The sequence below is a fragment of the Pimephales promelas genome, chromosome 7 (assembly GCF_988280905.1).
Source record: "Pimephales promelas chromosome 7, fPimPro1.hap1.1, whole genome shotgun sequence".
Lineage (NCBI taxonomy): Eukaryota > Metazoa > Chordata > Actinopteri > Cypriniformes > Leuciscidae > Pimephales > Pimephales promelas.
The window spans coordinates 41,420,169-41,441,131 of record NC_142775.1 but is presented as its reverse complement, the minus strand read 5'-3'; the positions used below and the strand labels follow the sequence as shown (position 1 = coordinate 41,441,131).

Sequence of the window (20,963 nt, the reverse complement as noted above, 5' to 3'; positions counted from 1 at the left end):
AACTCAGGCCGGTCAGTGCACGGGTTCGTTTAAAATGCGCATGAATGGCCCAAATCGAGTCTCAGTCGAATGTTTTCTCAAGCCACAGAAAATCCCTGGAGAGGAATTCCAGTCTTGAGTTTCTCCGGGATCTTGTTGACTTTCCCTGAGTTCTCTTCTCTCTCACCTAGATGACAGACACTCGAGAGGAGCTGCAGAAAGTCACAAAGCTTTGCTTTCAGAGGACGCGAGAACACCATGGAGGAGACAGCAGCACACGCGCCGGCCGAGGTAAACCAGCTTCCCCGTATCTCTATCTCTATCATAACTCGATTATTCTTCATCTGTGTGTGTGTGTGTGTGTGTTGGATCAGGCTTACGGTGACGTGAGCTTGAAGCCTGGAGGGTTTCTGCGCCTCAGGAGGACCGTGGTCTTCGTCTTCATCGCAGGAGCCACTCTTCTGCTGTTCGGAGGCGTTGGAGGTTTTTACCTGTGGAAAGTCACAGAAAAAGAAGTAGGTGGACGATCCCGCACTAGCAAAGCCGAGCTCAAAATAAGTGCACAGAAATATCACTTTTGCGAGTGTCTGTCAAATTCTGCTCCATTGACGTTTGAAGGCAAATCAAAGCAGAACCTGATGAAGTAAATCAGTGACAGAGTTTGCAGTCGAAACACAGATGCCGCTGTGGAACCATGAAAACAAAATTGTTCTGTGTTTTGTGTTTAATCTGCACGCATGCGGTCGTGGGGGATTCTGTAACACTGCTAGATTTCTAATATTCCACGTTGCGTAATCACCCAGAATGCCACTTTGCCCAGTGGATGCAAAAGTGCAGACGTGGCGATTTTGAAAGCGCACATGCAGTGAGTTTCAGGCTGAAGTGGAAATATTTAGATTGCAGTTTGTCTCGGGAAAGTGTCCGGCTGGATCAATAGAGTGCATTGATTTCAGGACCTCTGGAATTTGGCAAACAAAGAGGTGTGTGTGTGCTGGGTTATAATCCCGCAGTGTTAACAGCGCACACACACACACAGCAGGCACCGCTTCCCCACAGAAACACACACGACCAGGCAGACGTCGAGCACTAAACATACAGGGATATTGTGTGCTTTATATGGATGAAAGCAGTGGTTCTTAATTAGGTTTGCCTCAGGCAAAAACTGTTTAATGTACAAAAGAAAGCATGTCACACATTATTATAGCTATTATTATACATTTAGCCAATAACACAATTTGGAAGATTTTTCTTTTCCCTTTGACAACTACACTTAAAAATAACCCAACGAACGAGTAACCCAACTATAGGGTGGTATAGCACTTTCCCAATGCATTGGGTTAAACAGTTAAGGTAACTATTTATTTTTATTCTTGACATTATTTCAATGAATAAAATACACTTTGTTGTTCAAATACAGATTGTTTTATTTGTTTAAAACAATAAATATGTCTCAACAAATATATATTTTTTAATTAAATGTTATTAATAATAATAATAATAATATATTTTTTTATATATATTTGTAATAATATTTTTTAAAAATTACTGTATTTTTAATCGCATAAATTCAGCTTTGATCACAGGAATAAATTACACTTTACTATATATTCACATAGAAAACTGTCATTTTACATTCTAATAATATTTCACAATTTTTAGTGTATTTTATTTTAATCAATTCAGCTTTGATCACAGGAATAAATTACTCTTTACTATATATTCACATAGAAAACTGTTATTTTACATTCTAATAATATTTCACAAATTTTTCTGTATTTTAAAAAAAAATAAATTCAGCTTTGATCACAGGAATAAATTACACTTTAAAATATAATAACTTAGAAAACTGTTATTTTACATTCTAATAATATTTCACAATTTTTACTGTATATATATTTTTTTTTAATAAATTCAGCTTTGATCACAGGAATAAATTACACTTTAATTTATGCAATAATGCACCTTCCCAATGCATTGGGTTAAAAGCCAGTGGGTTAAACAGTTAAGGTAACTATTTATTTTTATTCTTGACATTATTTAAAAAAAATAAAATACACTTTGTTGTTCAAATACAGATTGTTTATTTGTTTAAAACAATAATTATGTCTCAACAAATATTTTTTTTAATTAAAAACATAAATATTGGGGAGTCTAGAATTTAATGTAAATATACATAATTGAGTGCATAAATTCAAAATACGCAAGTGTACATACAATATACGAGTTTAACCCAACAGCTGGGTCATTACAAGAAAATACCCAACGATTTTAAAAAAAACGACCCGACATTTTCGGAAATAACCCAACATGGCAACCCAATATGTGTAACCCAACGGTTGGGTCCAAAATCAACCCAAGGGTTTTTACAGCGGAGCATGTGTGTGTCGACAGGCGATCAGCGCTCACTACAGCCGGAACATCGACATCAAGACGACCGAAGATCTCTCTGACGCCGGAGACGACAAACTTGTGGAAGTCCGAGACTATAAAGCTGTGAGTATCACATAACAAACCTGTTCATCACGGCAGAGCTGTTCACCGACTGACAGCCGTCTCCCGGCCTCATTCACAGGGCATTACGGCGGTCAAGTTCCCTGGAAAAGAGAAATGTTACATCAAATCACAAGTCAGATCTGAACTTTCTGAGGTGAGAACCGCCATTATCATCACTATGTGTCCAATTTATCAGTCATTACTGTAACAGCCATCCGTTTCTCTGCACATTTAGTGGCTATTTTGACAGTATCAATTGTTTTTCATTTTAATGAAATTGAAATGTCTAAAAATAGTCATGCAGAAATTACTCTACATCTTCATCATGCTTAATAACGGACAATAACTATAACGATAACTATTAGTGTCTACACCAACACAACACTATAGTTCTGTTTATTCTGAGACAGGGTCAGAAATGGGCGTAAACAATGCCTAGCCCCGCCCACACCCTAACAGCCAGCTTTCACAACCAATTGCAAAGATCTTTTAGCACACCCCTACATTATAGACACGCCCACTAACTCTTCACACGCCCCTTCATTTCAGACACGCCCACTAACATTTGACACGCCCACTGCTTTTCAGACACACCCCCACCTTTCAGAGACTTCCTTTCAGACACGCCCACTAACATTTAAAACGCCCCCTACCTTTAGCCCGCCCCTTACTTTTCAGAGACACCCCTTCCTTTCAGACACACCCACTAATGTTCAACACGCCCACTAATGTTCGACATGCCCCCTACGTTTCAGACACGCCCCCAAATGTTTGACACACCCACTACCTTTCGACATGGCCCCTATCTTTCAGACACACCCCCTAACGTTTGACACACCCACTACCTTTCAGCCCCCCCCCCCCCCTCCCGTCCCCCCTATTACACTCTCATTACCTTTTAACACGCCCACAACTTTTCAGGCATGCCCACCACCTTTTGACATGCCCATTTCCTTTCGGCACGCCCACTAACTCTTGACACATCCCTTCCTTTCAAACACGCCCCCTTATCTTCAACACACCCCCTACCTTTCAAACATGCCCCCTAACCTTCAAACAAGCCCACTAACGTTCAACACGCCCCCTACCTTTCAAACACGCCCCCTAACCTTCAAACAAGCCCACTAACGTTCAACACACCCCCTACCTTTCAAACACGCCCCCTAATCTTCAACACGCCCCCTACCTTTCAAACACGCCCCCTAACCTTCAAACAAGCCCACTAACGTTCAACACACCCCCTACCTTTCAAACACGCCCCCTAATCTTCAACACGCCCCCTACCTTTCAAACACGCCCCCTAACCTTCAAACAAGCCCACTAACGTTCAACACACCCCCTACCTTTCAAACACGCCCCCTAACCTTCAAACAAGCCCACTAACGTTCAACACACCCCCTACCTTTCAAACACGCCCCCTAACCTTCAAACAAGCCCACTAACGTTCAACACACCCCCTACCTTTCAAACACGCCCCCTAATCTTCAACACGCCCACTAATGTTCAACACACCCCCTACCTTTCAAACACGCCCCCTAATCTTCAACACGCCCCATACCTTTTAAACACGCCCCCTAATCTTCAACACGCCCACTAACGTTCAACACGCCCCCTACCTTTCAAACACGCCCCCTAATCTTCAACACGCCCCATACCTTTCAAACACGCCCCCTAATCTTCAACACGCCCACTAACATTCAACACGCCCCCTACCTTTCAAACACACCCCCTAATCTTCAACACGCCCACTAAAGTTCAACACGCCCCCTACCTTTCAAACACGCCCCCTAACCTTCAAACACGCCCCCTAATCTTCAACACGCCCCCTAATCTTCAACACGCCCACTAAAGTTTAACACGCCCCCTACCTTTCAAACACGCCCCCTAAACTTCAAACAAGCCCACTAACTTTCGACACGCCCCCTACCTTTCCGGTCCGCTCATTACCTTTCCAACTCAAGCAGGGTGGGATCTGGAATCTCTCTATATATACAGTTTTGAACATTTGAAGTGTATCAAAAAAGTTCATCAAAGTTGTCCTCAGACAAGAACAGCATTGATCAAAATTCATGTATAACTTTGATGAAAGGTTTTGATCCACTTCAAATATTGACTACTGTACACACACACACACACACACACGTGTATATATAAATATATGCCTTTAAGCCAGGATGAGGCAGAAGTTCTAGTGTTCAGTGTTATGTTGTAATGATAGGAGGAAGCCAATGTTGCGGTGAAACCTGAGTCTCTGGTGTGGATCGCGTCGGACGAGCCGCTGAAGGACAGCAGTTTCCTGAGCGCTGAAATACTCAGATTCTGTGGAGATCTTCCCATTTACTGGCATCATCCGGCAAACTCCAGAGGTACTTCATACAACCAAATAAACCTGCAACACACACATTACTATGATGAAAGTATTAACCTTTATATTGTACGATTGATAGTTTAGTGTGAGCCATGAGCCACTCAAAGCACATAAACATGTTTACAGACACAAACACAGCGATCCCAGAGGATCAGAAGCCCTGAATGCAGTTCCACCATCTAAAGCTTAGAAACGCCGCTCTCTTTAATGCTCATCTCTGTTCTCGGTCTCGGCTTCTGAAGCACTGAGGAAGAGGAGAAGTGTGACGCGAGTGAGACGACAGAATACAGGAGTAAACCGGCAGCAAACGAGACGTCGAAACTCCACGAGTTCAGTGAGAGAGGACGAGCGGCCCGAGTATAACCCGGAGAACCCTTATCACGTGAGCAATGCCAACATTAGCAATCATTTCCACATTGATAATAATCAGAGATGTTTCATAGAAAACAGCTGTTTTATATTGGAATAATATTTTTTAAAAATTACTGTATTTTTGATCGCATAAATTCAGCTTTGATCACAGGAATAAATTACACTTTACAATATATTCACATAGAAAACTGTTATTTTACATTCTAATAATATTTCACAATAATTTTTTGTGTATTTTTTTAATAAATTCAGCTTTGATCACAGGAATAAATTACACTTTACAATATATTCACATAGAAAACTGTTATTTTACATTCTAATAATATTTCACAATTTTTACTGTATTTTTTTTAATAACTTCAGCTTTGATCACAGGAATAAATTACACTTTACAATATATTAACTTAGAAAACTGTTATTTTACATTCTAATAATATTTCACAATTTTTACTGTATTTTTTTATAAATTCAGCTTTGATCACAGGAATAAATTACACTTTACAATATATTCACATAGAAAACTGTTATTTTACATTCTAATAATATTTCACAATTTTTACTGTTTTTTTTTTAAATTCAGCTTTAATCACAGGAATAAATTACACTTTACAATATATTAACTTAGAAAACTGTTATTTTACATTCTAATAATATTTCACAATTTTTACTGTATTTTTTTATAAATTCAGCTTTGATCACAGGAATAAATTACACTTTACAATATATTCACATAGAAAACTGTTATTTTACATTCTAATAATATTTCAAAATTTTTACTGTTTTTTTTTTTAATTCAGCTTTAATCACAGGAATAAATTACACTTTACAATATATTAACTTAGAAAACTGTTATTTTACATTCTAATAATATTTCACAATTTTTACTGTATTTTTTTTTATAAATTCAGCTTTGATCACAGGAATAAATTACACTTTACAATATATTCACATAGAAAGGTGTTATTTTACATTCTAATAATATTTCACAATTTTTACTGTATTTTTTATTAAAATAAATTCAGCTTTGATCACAGGAATAAATTACACTTTACAATATATTCACATAGAAAGGTGTTATTTTACATTCTAATAATATTTCACAATTTTTACTGTATTTTTTATTAAAATAAATTCAGCTTTGATCACATGAATAAATTACACTTTACTATATATTTACTTAGAAAACCATTATTTTACATTGTAATAATATTTCACAATTTTTCCTGTATTTTTGACCAAACAAACCCAGTCTACGTGAGCAGTTAAGACTCTTTTAGAAACGTAGACCCCGGGCCACTTAACAAAACCGCAACACAACAATATCATCTCCTGTAGTCTTAGACGAAAGTATGATTTTCAATTATTATGGCGGCTGGCTCACGTGTGCTTGATCTGGTCTCTCCAGCAGAATCAGGAGGGTTCTGAAGGCCACATGGCGTTCGATCCGATGCTGGACCACCGTGGGATCTGCTGTACCGAATGTCACCGCAGTTACACACACTGCGAGCGTGTGTGTGAGCCGCACGGAGGCTACTGGCCCTGGCCCTACAACTACCACGGGTGCCGGCCGGTGTGCCGGGTCATCATGCCCTGCCGATGGTGGGCCGCCCGCGTCATGGGCCTCGTGTGATCCTCCGTGACCTCAGACATCCTCAACAACAGCCCAGCAGGCGGTACACTGCACAAACGTGATGCTCTTACGCAGTATTATTGTCTTGTTTCCAGTCCAAATCTCTGAAAAATGTGGGGGGTTAAAACAAGCTAAATTATCTGCCAATGGGGTAAGAAAAATAATCTTGTTTTCCACTTGAATGAAGATTATTTTTCTTACCCCACTGGCAAATTGGATACATATATAACAGGATATATCTGGAAATATTTGGACTGGAAACAAGACAAAAACACTGAGTAAGAAAAGCAGTGTTGCAGTGTATCCGTCTCGGTGAACTATAGACCCGCTGTGAGTAACACACTTCACCCAGAATGACCTTGATTTGGTTACATGTCGTGTTTGCCAGAATAATTTGCGATGTAACCCAAGTAAACAGGGATTACGAGGTGTTTGGTTTCATTTCTTCATTTCTCATTGTTATCTCTGCTGGGCGAAGGTTTATTACATGTTCACTGACAGCCCAAACTCTTGGTTTAGCTTAGACACATCAGGCTGTGTTCTCAGACGCACAGTTGCATGCTGGGAAACGGCTCAAAGCTCCAATGTAACCAATGTCAGACTTCGATGTGTTTTGATATACTAATAAACATATAACTAGCACTAGCTGAGAATATGTTTTGAATAACAGTGTTTTTAGTGTTTTTTGAACGATACACACGTTAAGGTAACACTTTACAAGAAGGTTAGACGGCAACTATATAGGTTAATGCAGTATTTAGTAATCTTAGTAAACTTCTACATGTGTGACTGAATCACAGACCCAGTCACGGGTCAAATCATCCAGTTTCCTTATATGACAAAAATCATTTCCATGAAGATATTTTGTACATTTCCTACCAGTAATAATACAAATATATTTTTGTGAGTGGATGCAGCAAAATCATGAACATAAATGGACATTTTTAAAAGAGATTTTCACAATGTTTAGTTTTTTTTTTTTTTTGCAGATTTTCAATATGTGTATCTCTCTCAATTTCAAAAAACTGACCCTTGTGACTGTCTTTAGGTCACATTTCCTTGAACTGTTAACATTACTGCACTATGAACTAAAATGAACATGTATTAAAGGTGACGTCATGAGAATCTGACTTTGTCCGTGTTTAAGTCCCAGTGCGTCTGCCGACCCGGAGAACAGCATCTCTCAGGCTAGAAATGATCTGGTATACTGAGCTGAAAGTTAATGATAAATAAATGTGAATAAATGCGGTGAAAACATGGTTAGCTCATGCATTAGCTAATGCTAACCGAATGTAAAGTGTGTTTTATTATTTCTGAGTTTAGACCCGCCAGTGTCATTCAGTGATGTTTGTAATGCAAGTGGTGCCGAAATTAAATCAGCTTTACATGAACAACTACATGAACACGAGTATCTTCATTGCACGTATGAACTGCAAACGGTAAACTATCCGCTTCAGGCGCCGGCGATTAACGACTTCTGAGGATGAAACTAATGTCGTCTGGGGTTTAAGAGTTGCAACCTAATTTTCCTAAATCCTAATAACTCATCAAGCTTAGGCTGGTGTAAGATAACACGACGGTATAAGCGCTCAGCTAATCCATGAACGAACACTGAGATATTAAACGGTGTGTGTGAGATTCATGTGGAGAAACGCCTCTGTCGTGTTGGTGTGTTTAACTTCAGGTTTGGATTTTAAAGCTCGTCTATTTCTCTGAGAAACGTCTGAGAGCAAAGTGAAATCTTTCATTTAAATATGCATGTTAAAAACTGTGTGATTCTGACACATAAAACACATGAATGATGTAAAGAGGAGCAGAAATCGCTCTGTAAATACTGCAGGTGTGTGTGTGCAGAACGTGTTTCTCCCGAGTGTGAATCTCCTCATCAGCCTAAACCAACATGAGTTCTGCACGACACTTCCCGAGAAACACATCTGAATAAAATATGACATATAAAAACACCTCATCCACTTCAATAATCTGAAGGCTGTCTAGTCTCGGTCTTCATTTATTTATTTATTATTCATTATTTATTGTTTTTCCACAAACAGGCTCTCGACGCTCCAGAAGAGGAGGTTTAATGATGTATAAAGCAGAGTTTCAGTCACACCAGCATCTACTGGGAACCACAGGAAGTGTGTGAGAGTGTGTGAGTGTGTCAGAAGTCAACAAACACACACTGCGTTCAGAAAACGCTCACACACGTCAGCATTAGCGCAGACGGAGATGTTCTGGCATCGATATTTCTCAGATATTTGAGAAGTTTCTCCCTGTGAAGGTCATGACCTGCTGGAGTTTAGCTGACGCGGTGACGCCTATCTAGTGCACGACAGCACATACAGGCCGACATTAAGCGCGACAGGCTAATAGAATAGAGTTAAGAACGGTGCTGCTTTCAGGAATACTCGATACGGATTAATCAAACATGGCAATCTGTGGTCAAATATGCAGAACAACTAAAATACAAAATAAAAGTTTGTGTTTACATAATATAGGCTATGTGTGTGTGTACTGTGTAGAACTATTTTGTATATATAAATGCACACATATGCATGCACATATTTAAGAAATATTTGCATGTATACTGTATATATATGAAGAGTTCAGATGCAAAAGCCTCTAAATGCCATTTGAAATTTTCTTCTAGAATGATCATTTTTATCAAGCTTGTATATTTAAGTTCAGTGATTTCACTTAAATGGCAATGATAATTACCTATTAATTGTCATTTAAGTGAAATTACTGAACTTAAATATACAAGTTTGATAAAAATCATCATTCTAGAAGAAAATTTCAAATGGCATTTAGAGGCTTTTGCATCTGAACTCTTCATATATATATATATATATAATTTGGAAATATCAATACTTTATATATAAAATAACACATTTTTTTACTGTTTTACTGTATTTATTTTATGTTTAATGAACGCAGCTTTAGTGAGCAGAAGAGACTCTTTTAAAAACATGAATAATCTCCCGATCCAGAACCGTTAGCTGCTGTCGCGTCGAGGATGTTGTTTTCCGCTCAGCGCAGGAGAGTGTGTGTGTGTGTGTGTGTGTGTGTGTGCGGTCCACATGATCTCAGCGCTTCATAACTGATACGACAGGCTCTCCGGAGGCCGTCTAATATTAATACACACCCACGCCTGCCAGACACACTTACAGCAGCACGACACACACACACACACACACACACACACACACACACACACACACACACATGCCTGTGAAGTTGAAGATGAAGAAGAGGATGGGAAGATGGATAATTCACTGTAAAAAAAACAACTGTTAAATTTACGGTAAAAACGGGCAGCTGCGGTTGGCAGAAATTTACCGTAAAAAACACGGTCGCAACATTTGAGCTTTTACAATCTAAACTTAAATTTACAGTAAAAACTCCTGACGCCACACGGCAGCTCATAAGTCATCGGCGTTCGTAAGACACTTATTGAGTCTATTTGACTTAACTCTGCATGAAAAAAGTGCAGGATTTACTAATTTAACTTCTTATAAAATATACCGCATTAATCTTTACATTTACATCTTTAAAAAAAACCAACATTTTTTTAAAGTGCATTTATTTCTTTAGAAATATTTTTTATCATTGATTTCGAGCACTGAATGAACACACACATTAATGCAGCATTTATCCGAGGAACATCGCACGAGATCGTCCTCATCTTGGAAACACTTTTCCGCAGTGCAGTTTTGAGCATGTGATCGCAGAGGGCTGTAATGTCTGCGCACACACACACACACACACACACACACTCGTGTGGCGTTAAGAGTCAGCCCGACGCAGTTATCGTCTCCACGTCCTGCGCTGTTAAATAGCAAACGCACGTGTTCGCCCGTGAGCAGCTGGTGTGAGACGAGTGTGTGTTCAGGTGCATTGTGGGAGCGACTGAGACACACTGAGCCGTTCGTGAATCCGCTAGTCAGCGGCGCAGTGTTTTACGTTATTCAAACACCATGACGCGAGCGCAACTGGTTTTTAAAGGGAATGGGAGACGAGACTCTGATTGGTTTATTTCCCGTTACGCCCACATCACTCATTAAGAGAATAGGCACGACCCTTTTAGCGCTGAACACGTGTCCCGTCGTTAAACTAGCAAAAGTGGATCCGGACACACACTGAGTGCACTTACGCCGTACGCTGAGATCATTACAATAGAGCCCTATATGCTCTGGAGCAGCGATTGTGTGTGTTCAGATGTCAAATAAAGCAGCACACATTGAGCCCAGAACACACACACACACACACACACACACACACAGGACAGTGAACAGAACCACCTGTAAACACTGAGGAGGAAAAGTGTCCAGGAGGTTCCCGAGTCTCTGATGGAGAAACACAGAACGCTTGTAATGAAGGAAACACAGAATGTTATCAGTGTGTGTGTGTGTGTGTGTGTGTGTGTGTGTGTGGAGAACGAGGACCCGGGGAACAGAACAGAGTCTCTCTGTGCTTCACCTTCAGACAGAAGCAAATCATAATAGGCAAACAGACTCAGATTCCTGCACTCTCTCTCTCTCTCGCTCTCTCTCTCTCTCTCTCTCTAAAATCATGGCCATGATGTGAACAGGTTTAATGGTCCTGTAGCAATATTCACACTTGTGCTCCTCGCGGTCAGAAACGAGCGCATTGGAAATGAGAGTTTCCTCTAGTGGAAGCGTGTGGAACTGCAGCTGAACACACACACACACACACACACACTGAACGCTTGATTTCTGAGATCAGCCCAGAGCCGTCCCCGGGGCCCTAAGCAAACCTCTGTTAAAGGGACACTAGGCAGGAATGCTGTTTTTGTCAAACAGCGACCCCTAGAGTAACTGTGGAGTACTTGTTTTTAACGTTACTGTCGTAAATAGCACTCACGGAGAGCGTGACGTGTTACATAGTATACAATCGTACATTGTGTTTAATTTGTCGTTTAATGAGATCTAATATGTTGTTAGTGGTGAGAATTTTCACGTGATTAAATACATATCCCCGTGAACTATAGAGAGCCTAAGCCCCGCCCCTCCGCTTCCGGCTCATGGGACCTTATTTCAGAAAAAATATGAATGGTAGTCAGAGAGACAACTTATCTTTTTATTCCATCTGAACTGTGCCCTCAATTACACATATGATGTTTGTCAATTTAAAAGATAATTCTGATTCAGTTTGTCATAAAACAGAAGAGTAACATTTAGTTTTATGTGAAAATCGCTCTGTGAACTACATCTCCCAGAAGCGAAACGAGATCCGCTGCTCGTGTGTGTGCAGTCTGGTACAAAACACTCGTAACGTTACGATTATAACGTAAAACTGTAGAAACAATGACAGACAGCCTCAGTAAAGTTAGCTTCATTCATTGGGAGAAAATGTGCGCCTTTGGGGTTTGTAGTCTTTGTAATTCCGTATTTTCACAGTCTTATACCTCAACGGTTTTACATCAAACTGCGACTTTCTTGACTTTAAAATGTATCTTTCAAATTAACAAACATCATATGTGTAATTCAGGGCACAATTCAAACCAGATCAAAATATTTGTTGTCTCTCGCCATTGACTACCATTCAATATTTTTCCGAAATAAGGTGGTCGACCGGAAGGGGCGGGGCTTAGGCTCTCTATAGACGAATCCGGCGAAACTACCGGAAGTAAGCGGGGCGCCATTACTGAGCTGTTGCTGGGTAGCGTTGCGCCATTGCCTCCTATTGTTTTAGTTGCAACTTGCGTCCACTGGAATAAACAGCCCGCGATTTACGACTGTCACTAACGTTACAACGTTAGCCCTTGTATAATGTCGAGTGGGTAAACAGTTTCCGTTATAAATTGTTTTAATGGTGGCAGTAAAATTTCAATTTTGAAGAGAAAACATTGTGAATACCCCGGGTCGACTGCCCCTGTCTGGTGCCGTACGGTAAACACAGATTTCCTGGGCGAGTACAAGACGCGGACATTCGCGTATAATAACAATTATTTAATGACATAAGTAAAAAAATATAATAAATGTGTGATATGGTGATCAGCAAAATCTCCTCTCTTGTTATTTTTTCTATTCAATTTACATGCTATGGTCATGATTAAATGGCTTTCCTGAGCTGAATGTAACGTTATGTGACATAATTGTTCTCCTGCTGTTATATTGACCTCTTTCCATGGTTTAAAAACAGTAGTTGGTCGATATTATGCAAGTTATACTTTCTAGCTGTAACGTTACCTTACCCATGCCCGTTGCAATGTAAAAATGAGATAAATAATGGACACAAATGAAAAACATGAAATTGTTTATTTGATTTCATTTATTTATTGTTGCCAAATGGACAGATCTTTTTTTAGTTTCCTAGGTAGCAAACGTTAGCCTAGCTAGCTTGCCAAGCTATTTTCATAAATAATCTGTAAGATCGTTTGTACCTTCATCTGTGACTGGAGGCCAATGTCTAACATCATCAACCCAACAAGTCTGCCTGGCTGTAGCTGTCATCAAGGGTGCGTTATCACCTTATCTCCGAGGTTTGTTTACATACCGGTGCATATGTCTATGCCGGTGTAACAGCTCAGTAATGGCGTCGCCACAAGATGGCAGCCTACACAAGTACGCTCGTCGGATTCGTCTATAATGGTCCAGAGGAAGAACTTTTGCCATGTGTGTCACAGGTTCTGGGTAGTATAGTTTATTTTCCTCATCAAAACCGATTGTTTATTAGTGGCTGTATTTCGAGCAGGGACGTGTTTTTTGTGCATTGGGTTTTGTGATTTCACCGTAATGAGTCTCTCAGTCCCCGTAACGGATTGAGCAATGAGCGCGTCACCACAGAACACTGAATCACTGAAGCTGACCGCAGCGCCAACGAGCACTTCGGTCACTGGATTTCAAAAACAACTCATTTCAGATCGCCTCTTATTTAACAAACGAACTAGATGAATCTACTAGAGTTACCTGGAGATGTTTAATTTGTTTGCTGCAAGATGTTTCAATGGGGACATGATATCACACACACATTACGGCTATGCTCGCGTCTGACTCCTCGCTCGGTCAGTCTACGGGTTCCTCTTTCTCTGTTCCTCCGACAATGATTTCTTAAGATATAGATGATCGCGGTCCCACTATTCACTTTCTTTTCGTGAAGGATAGTTCCGCTAATTATCTCATCAATGTTGTAAACTTTGATTGGCGCGCTTTGACACGGGGAGGCGGGGCCTACGCGGCGCGAGGATCGGCTCTGGGACACGTGACATGCGGCAAAACTATTGGCATGAAAAACTCCTCTTGTTTCATGCCAATCTGTTACAATCTGAGATAAACTTTAAACTATCTGTCTGTGACTGCAGTCGAGATGTAATAGAGAACAGAACAACATCTACACCATCTGTGCTGGGAAAAATAATCTCAGAGTAATCTCAGATTCTCACATGATGAATATCCTGCGAGACGCATTTATGAGCGTCTTCTCGTCACATCTAATCATGCACTAAAACTGCACTGATGATGTTCAAACAGGGACGTGCACAGGAATTTTGAGGGGCAGTTGCTCTGACCTGAAAAAAGGGCACCCCCCCCCCCCCCTCATGGGCTATATGAAGGAATATATTCAGTTGAATTTGTCACCTTCCAAATTGCCTTATCTGGCCGTGTTTATGTCCAAACGCAATGCCTCATCTTATGGTCTTATTATTTTTTATAAAGATTGCAAAATGTCAGAGATGAGACAAATGAGCAAAAGAGTTCCTCATATTGTTGTTTATTGTTTTTTTATTATTATTATTATTTATTTATTTATTGGAAAAGAAATAATCTGGATTGAATGGAAAAACTCGAAAAAATAAAAAACGCTTAGATTTCGGGAAAAAATACAATCCTTTTTTGCCAATCCTGACCTCCCCCTGGGGCCCTAAGCAAAATTCTGCTATGGGGCCCTCTACCTGATCTGTGATGCCGTGAGCCATGTAAACCATTTGCCATTGCCACTCAATACCGCCCATACAATCCTCCCTCCTTTAAACAAAACAGTCAAAGAATAAGTACAACAATATAGAACAGAATGAGGTTCAAACAAATAATATTTACTGAATAAAGCATTTTTATAGAATGTTAAGATAACAAGTGAATATTAACGTAAACATAAATAAGAAGAAAATAATAAAGTACAACCCTGAACTTTGGCTTTTGGGATTAATTTTGATTCACTCTACAGCCTGGGTATTTTTTGGAATCAGTAGCCTATGATTTTTATTTATTTATTTTTTTATGCATGTTGAAGCAAATCTTGATTTATTGTTATTTACTGAGGGATTTGCATTCATATTGACCAGAATGTCCAGCTAATCATCATTTTAATTTCAATATAGCCTATAAATCAATAGTCAATCAATGTCAAATTGCCAATACATTGGTTTCTATCTTGCATAATTAGTGCAGTTGTTTAGAGTTTTTAACTACACTGAGACTAGATAATCAGTGCCTTTATAATGTGTACTTTGATTGGGAGTGCCATCATTCACGTATTGTACAGTATTTCTGGTCTCCACATTTCTGCTTGAAAAATGCGAGTTTAATTTCGTGCACGCGCATATGAACGCAACACACGCGACGCGGTTATGTTTTCCGAGCTGTAGTAAACAAACACTGTTGTTGCACTTTGTCGTTTATAAAAAACAAAACGTAATAAATAATGGTATTTTACTCTCACTTTTGTCAGGCAAAAAGTGATGCAAGAGATGCACTGCCTGCCCAGATAGGTTAGCAAGACCAAAAACCTTCAAACTTTGCTGACATCAAACTAGAGAGGAGAGAACACAAGTTTACCTGACTGCTGTTCCCGCAATTCACTCTCATGTTTTTCTTCTTCCTCTTTTCGTGACGAGAAGGATAGTTTCGCTTCATTTTGTCATGGACTTCGTACACATTAATTAGCGCGCGACACGAGATGGAGGCGCGGCCTGAGTAATTTGCGTGTTACCATACACACCGGTCGCGTGCAGTCTATGGTCGCGTGCGGCACTACAGCCACGTAAACAGTTTGACTTTCCCTTTCAGTGCCCGAATGGAAGTGAATGAGGCTTTGCGATTTTTATATTATTTTTTTGTCTAGGCCTATACGTGAAATTCTACATCCATTGTACGATTTTTTTTTTCCTCGGAAGGGCAACCTGAGTCGAGAAGGGCATATGGGCAGTTGCCCGGGCAACCTGAGCAACCCCCCTGTGCACGTCCCTGTGTTCAAAGCTGGGCAACCATTCATCACATCCAAAATAAAAGTGTACTTTACATCATTTATGTGCGTGTGTGTACTGTGTATAATGATTTTTTATTTATAAACACAAATGCATGTATTTATTTAAGAAAATATTTGCATGTATATATTTATTATTTTTAAATATAAATATGTTATATTAATAACACGTTTTTCTTAAATATATACATGCATGTGTGTGTATTTATGTATATATAAAAAATGATTATACACTCACATATATATTATGTCTCTCCTGAACACACACATTCAGCGTGTGTGTGTGTTCCAGTGTGTGTGACGGGTCAGGAGGGTGAGTGTGTGTGAGTGTCCTTCAGCCGAGAGAAACTCTTCACAACGGCTTCATCTCAAAGTCAAACCTCCCCTGGAGACTCGACAGGTGAAGCCATAAACAACACACACACACACACACACACACAGGAGAAAAAAAGCAAAACCAAAGCTGTGTTTATCTGATCATAAATACAGTTAAACCGTGTAATATTCCTCCAGTGTAAATCATCTGTTCTCTGTGTGAATATACAGTAAAGTATTTATTCCTGAATTTATCATCATTACTCCAGTCTTCAGTGTCACATGATCCTTCACAAATCACTCTAATATGAGGATCTGATGCTCAACACACAGTTATGATTATTATCAGTGTTGATTTTATTTGTGTTTTGTCAAAGTTTATTTTTCAGAATTCTGTGATGAATAGAAAGTTCAAAAGAACAGCAGTTATTTGAAACATAATCTTTTGTAACATTATAAATGTCTTTACTGTCACTTTTGATCAGTTTGAAGCATCTTTGATGAATAAAAGTTTATTTTATTTTTTCAACAAAAAAAAAAAAAAAAAAAAAATCCAACTGACCCCAAACTTTAAAAGTATACTCTATAAAATAATAGTCAGGATCATTAATTTTTATGAATTAATTATTTGTTTATATGATTTTTTATTTTTTTTTAAACGGAACAGTGCATTGAACAACAAAAGTTGTGTTGAGTAGCCGATCATATGATTCATCAGGTCTTTATGGCTCTTATAGTGAGAATATGGAGAAACAAACTGGGCAAAAACATGCTCTCTAAACAATGCTGGGTTGTTTTAACCCAAATCTGGGTAAAATATGGACAAACCCCATGCAATGTTGGGTTAAAAATGCACTTTACAAAATGACAGTTGAAAGTGAAAGCTGGGTTAAAATTTGAAATGACATTTTTAACCCAACATTTGGGTTTGTCCATATTACACCCAAATTTGGGTTAAAAGAACCCAGCATGGTTTAGAGTGTGTGATATTTATATGACTTTCAGATGCTTGTAATGTAAATCAGTGAGATCTTTACAGCAGTATTGCATATAAAATGCATATATATGTCTAATAGTAAGATGATATTTATTTTTATGATCAAATCTCTGTAGGTTTAAAACTTGTAATGCAATGCAAAGATGATTGAGACATGAACAAATACACCTTCCTCAAAATATTTGATTTTTATAATAAATGACGACGGATAATCAAGTAAACCCTAGTTCAGCTGAAATATTACTCACAATATCAAAGTTATTCTTAAAGATTTCACAGAAACCCCAAACATTGGTCATTTAGAGGCCTTAGTGTTAAAAATAAAGGAAATACTGGAAAGTATTAATATTAACCTGAACAGAAAACTGATTTATTATAAGATTGGATGGGACGTTTGACTGTCCTCTAACAAAACGAATGTTTTCGCCTCTTTCACTAGTTCCTCAGTTTGTTTCAAGCATTAGTAAAGGACACACACACACACAGTACAGTACAGCACAGTTTTTGGTGTGCTAATTTATGAACGCTATGATGTGGTCCTCAGGTTTAATGTTTTTAATCTCACGGTTGGCTGGCCGCTGCCATCTCCGCACGCTGGCACAGTTCGCCCGCTGTTCTCCGAGCTCTGCCCGACGGCGAGTCCATTAACCTAAAGCATCGTCCATCCGCTCATTTACATCTCTGTGTTTGAGAAAGCTGGCTACCTCCTGCTTAATAACATTACGCTCTGGATACTCACTCGAGCGTATTTATGAGGTGCATTTCCAGCGTGTTTAGATGTTATGGCATCTCACTTATTATGACAAACTCGCTTTAGTAAAAGCACACATAAAATCAGGAGTGAACTTGAGTGGCTTTATATATTCATATTCATCTTGAGATCATCTTTACCCTTGAGGACTTTAGCAGACACACACATTTCACAGGATTAGTGTGTGTTCCTAATAATCTGACCCAGTTTTTATTACCAACAACTATTTTAAGAGTTTATCTTTAATTAACAATTTTACTGTTGAAAATATAAGAGTATTAGAACATTATTCGGTACTTTTCCACCAATATTGGGGGATTTCTCGACACCGGGTCATGGATCGACACTCATTTATCCTGCAATCCCATATTTCAAATCACGAATGATGATTCCAACAGCAAATGTTTTGGAAAGGTTTTAATCCCGAGCTTCACACACACTCGGACGCCAGAAGGAGCCGCGGCACTCGGAGGACTGGGGAAGTTTGTAAAGAATAAGAATAAGAAGTAAATGGGTTTTTAAACACAAACAACAGCAGACGCTCAAACCCCGAGGCAGCTTCTGTACTTACAACAATCTCATTATCTCTGGCTCACACACACACACACACACACACACACACACACGTGCCAGAGGCATCAGACCAACACTTCTGTATGGACGCGTCTGGAGACTCAATGAATATTTCATCTCATTTCCATCTCATTTACAGCAAATCATTATACAGAACACTTCTAATTAATTTATGAGACAGATTTGATTTTGATAACTTGTGAGCACATCTCCCCCCTCCACACACACACACACACATTATATAACACACACCGTAAACGACTCTTGTCACTTCGTATCAAACGCCCGTTTAGCGAATGAGAGCATGAGGACCTGCTGTTTAATTAACTCTACACTCTTTAATTAACTCTACACTGTATAACTAACCCCCAAACTACGAGACAGAGATGACCCAATTAAAGTCTTCAATTCAAATATGCATTAAAAATATTTTCCACTTTCCAGGAATATGGAACAGAAGTCATTTCTTCCTTTGAAAGGACAGTAAAATTAATCTTAAAGGGTTAGTTCATCCAAAAATGAAAAATCTGTCAGTATTTACTCACCCTCATGTTGTTCATAACCTCTGTGTGTTTATTCGTTATGTTGGACACAAAGGAAGATATTTGGAAGAATATTTAATCAAACAGATCTCATTCCCCACTGACTATCATCCTACTATGGTCAATGGGGATTGAGATCTGTTTGATTTAAACATTCTTCCAAATATCTTCCTTTGTGTTCAGCAGAACAAATAAACACACAGAGGTTATGAACAACATGAGGGTGAGTAAATACTGACAGATTTTTCATTTTTGGGTGAACTAACCCTTTATTCTTCAGATCTGAAATCAGTGTTAATCAAGCATTGCTAATAAAGTCATTTAATTAAATATGTCAATCGGTTTATTTTCTATAGTTTCAGTTTTCATTTTACTTTCACTTTAATTTGTAGTAATTTTGTGCTTTGTAATTTTTTTTCTTTAAAAAAATCTAAATCTATACATCTATCTAAATAGCAAAATAAATAAACTACTTAGAATTTTAGTGTAGCCTACTTCTGTTACACATTTCTAATTGTCATTTAGTCTACGGTTTTTAATCCAATAATTATATTTTATTTTATTTAAACTTTATTTTATTTAATTCTTTACATAGTTTTAGTTGACAGCAAAAGCCTCAAAGTGGATTTTTGTTATTCAAAATTAAAGTATGTTTTTACATTTAAACTGCTTTTATTATTTTGATAAGTGAATTAAAGCTGATACATAAAATATTATCTTCAATTCATATACAGTATATCAGTGGGTCAGTATTTAAAAAAAAAAAAAGAAAGAAATTAGTACTTTTATTCATCAAGGATGCATTAAACTGATCAAAGGTGACCGTAAAGACGCTTATAATGTTACAAAAGATTCTATTTCAAATAAATGCTGTTCTTTTGAGATTTTTTTATTAATTTATCTTTTTAATCTCGGCGAAAACTCGATGGCTCCTTCAACCGTCTCACCGAACTGAACAAAATCGTATGCGTTCCGTTCCGTCTTTTTCGGTTGGCGGAGATAACCGAAAATAGCCGAAACCCGTCGGCCGCGCTCTGAAATGGCGCCAAGAGCTCGGGAGGAAATCGCAAATATCTCGGCAAAAAATCAAAGTATCGACGCTAAATGTTTATCGAGTGGAGACCGGACCAAGACCTTTCGAAAGAGACCACCCCCAGCCTCGTGGGCCCCCGGGGGCCCGAGATACAGGCCAAAACTCATTATAATATGTAAAACTGTTGCACTAACAGCAGCGGGTGTTCACTTTCAAGTCTTCAGTGCGAGACACCCACGCCAATAAAAACCGAGTGTTTTCGAGCTGGGCTCAACACTAGGCTAGAAAATAGCCTATTAGGCCCTACTTAATAATTTTGATGTCTTTAATGTAAAAAACCAAGCGAACGTCATAAGTTGACCCCTTTAATAAAACAAAAACACATAATTGTACTAGACGTGAAATTAATGTGGGGAAAACTACTCTGAACCGCAAGTAGAACAAACTAAGAAAGAAAGAAGTGTTCGGTTGTTCTCTCAGAGTCATTTATTTAAGCAATCATGTTTCTCAATCGCAACAGATGCACATACTAATGTTATTATCGCTCATGAAGTACAGCAGCGCTTCTCCGTCTACTCACGGTTCATCCTCCAGTGTTCATGCAGACAGAGCCAGATCTCTCTGACAGGATGATGGGAATGTTGGGTCAAAGCGGGAGATCCTCCACTCAGAGTTTCCCGATTCCTGG

At 38.8% G+C, this 20,963-nt stretch overlaps 1 protein-coding gene across 2 annotated transcripts; it reads left to right on the top strand.

The window, feature by feature from the left end:
* Positions 1 to 186: 186 nt before the first annotated feature.
* On the top strand, positions 187 to 7,239 carry cnmd (chondromodulin). Of its 2 annotated transcripts, none has more exons than XM_039671445.2 (7): positions 187 to 270; positions 354 to 494; positions 2,371 to 2,472; positions 2,552 to 2,626; positions 4,691 to 4,838; positions 5,083 to 5,222; positions 6,621 to 7,239. In XM_039671445.2, exons 1-7 carry the CDS (start codon positions 238 to 240, stop codon positions 6,840 to 6,842), a joined length of 861 nt encoding a protein of 286 aa, XP_039527379.2. In that variant the 5' UTR covers positions 187 to 237; the 3' UTR covers positions 6,843 to 7,239. The 2 variants fall into 2 exon arrangements, with proteins under 2 accessions (XP_039527379.2, XP_039527378.2); XM_039671444.2 differs by having other exon boundaries at positions 6,618 to 7,239.
* The last annotated feature ends 13,724 nt before the right edge of the window (positions 7,240 to 20,963 follow it).

What these genes read in the sequence shown, in the direction of transcription:
- cnmd (XM_039671444.2), top strand. Translation starts at nt 238, where the DNA reads ATGGAGGAGACAGCAGCACACGCGCCGGCCGAG. An exon ending in CAGCACACGCGCCGGCCGAG is followed by an intron (nt 271 to 353) that starts GTAAACCAGCTT and finishes GTGTTGGATCAG; the next exon opens with GCTTACGGTGACGTGAGCTT. An exon ending in TCAGATCTGAACTTTCTGAG is followed by an intron (nt 2,627 to 4,690) that starts GTGAGAACCGCC and finishes TTGTAATGATAG; the next exon opens with GAGGAAGCCAATGTTGCGGT.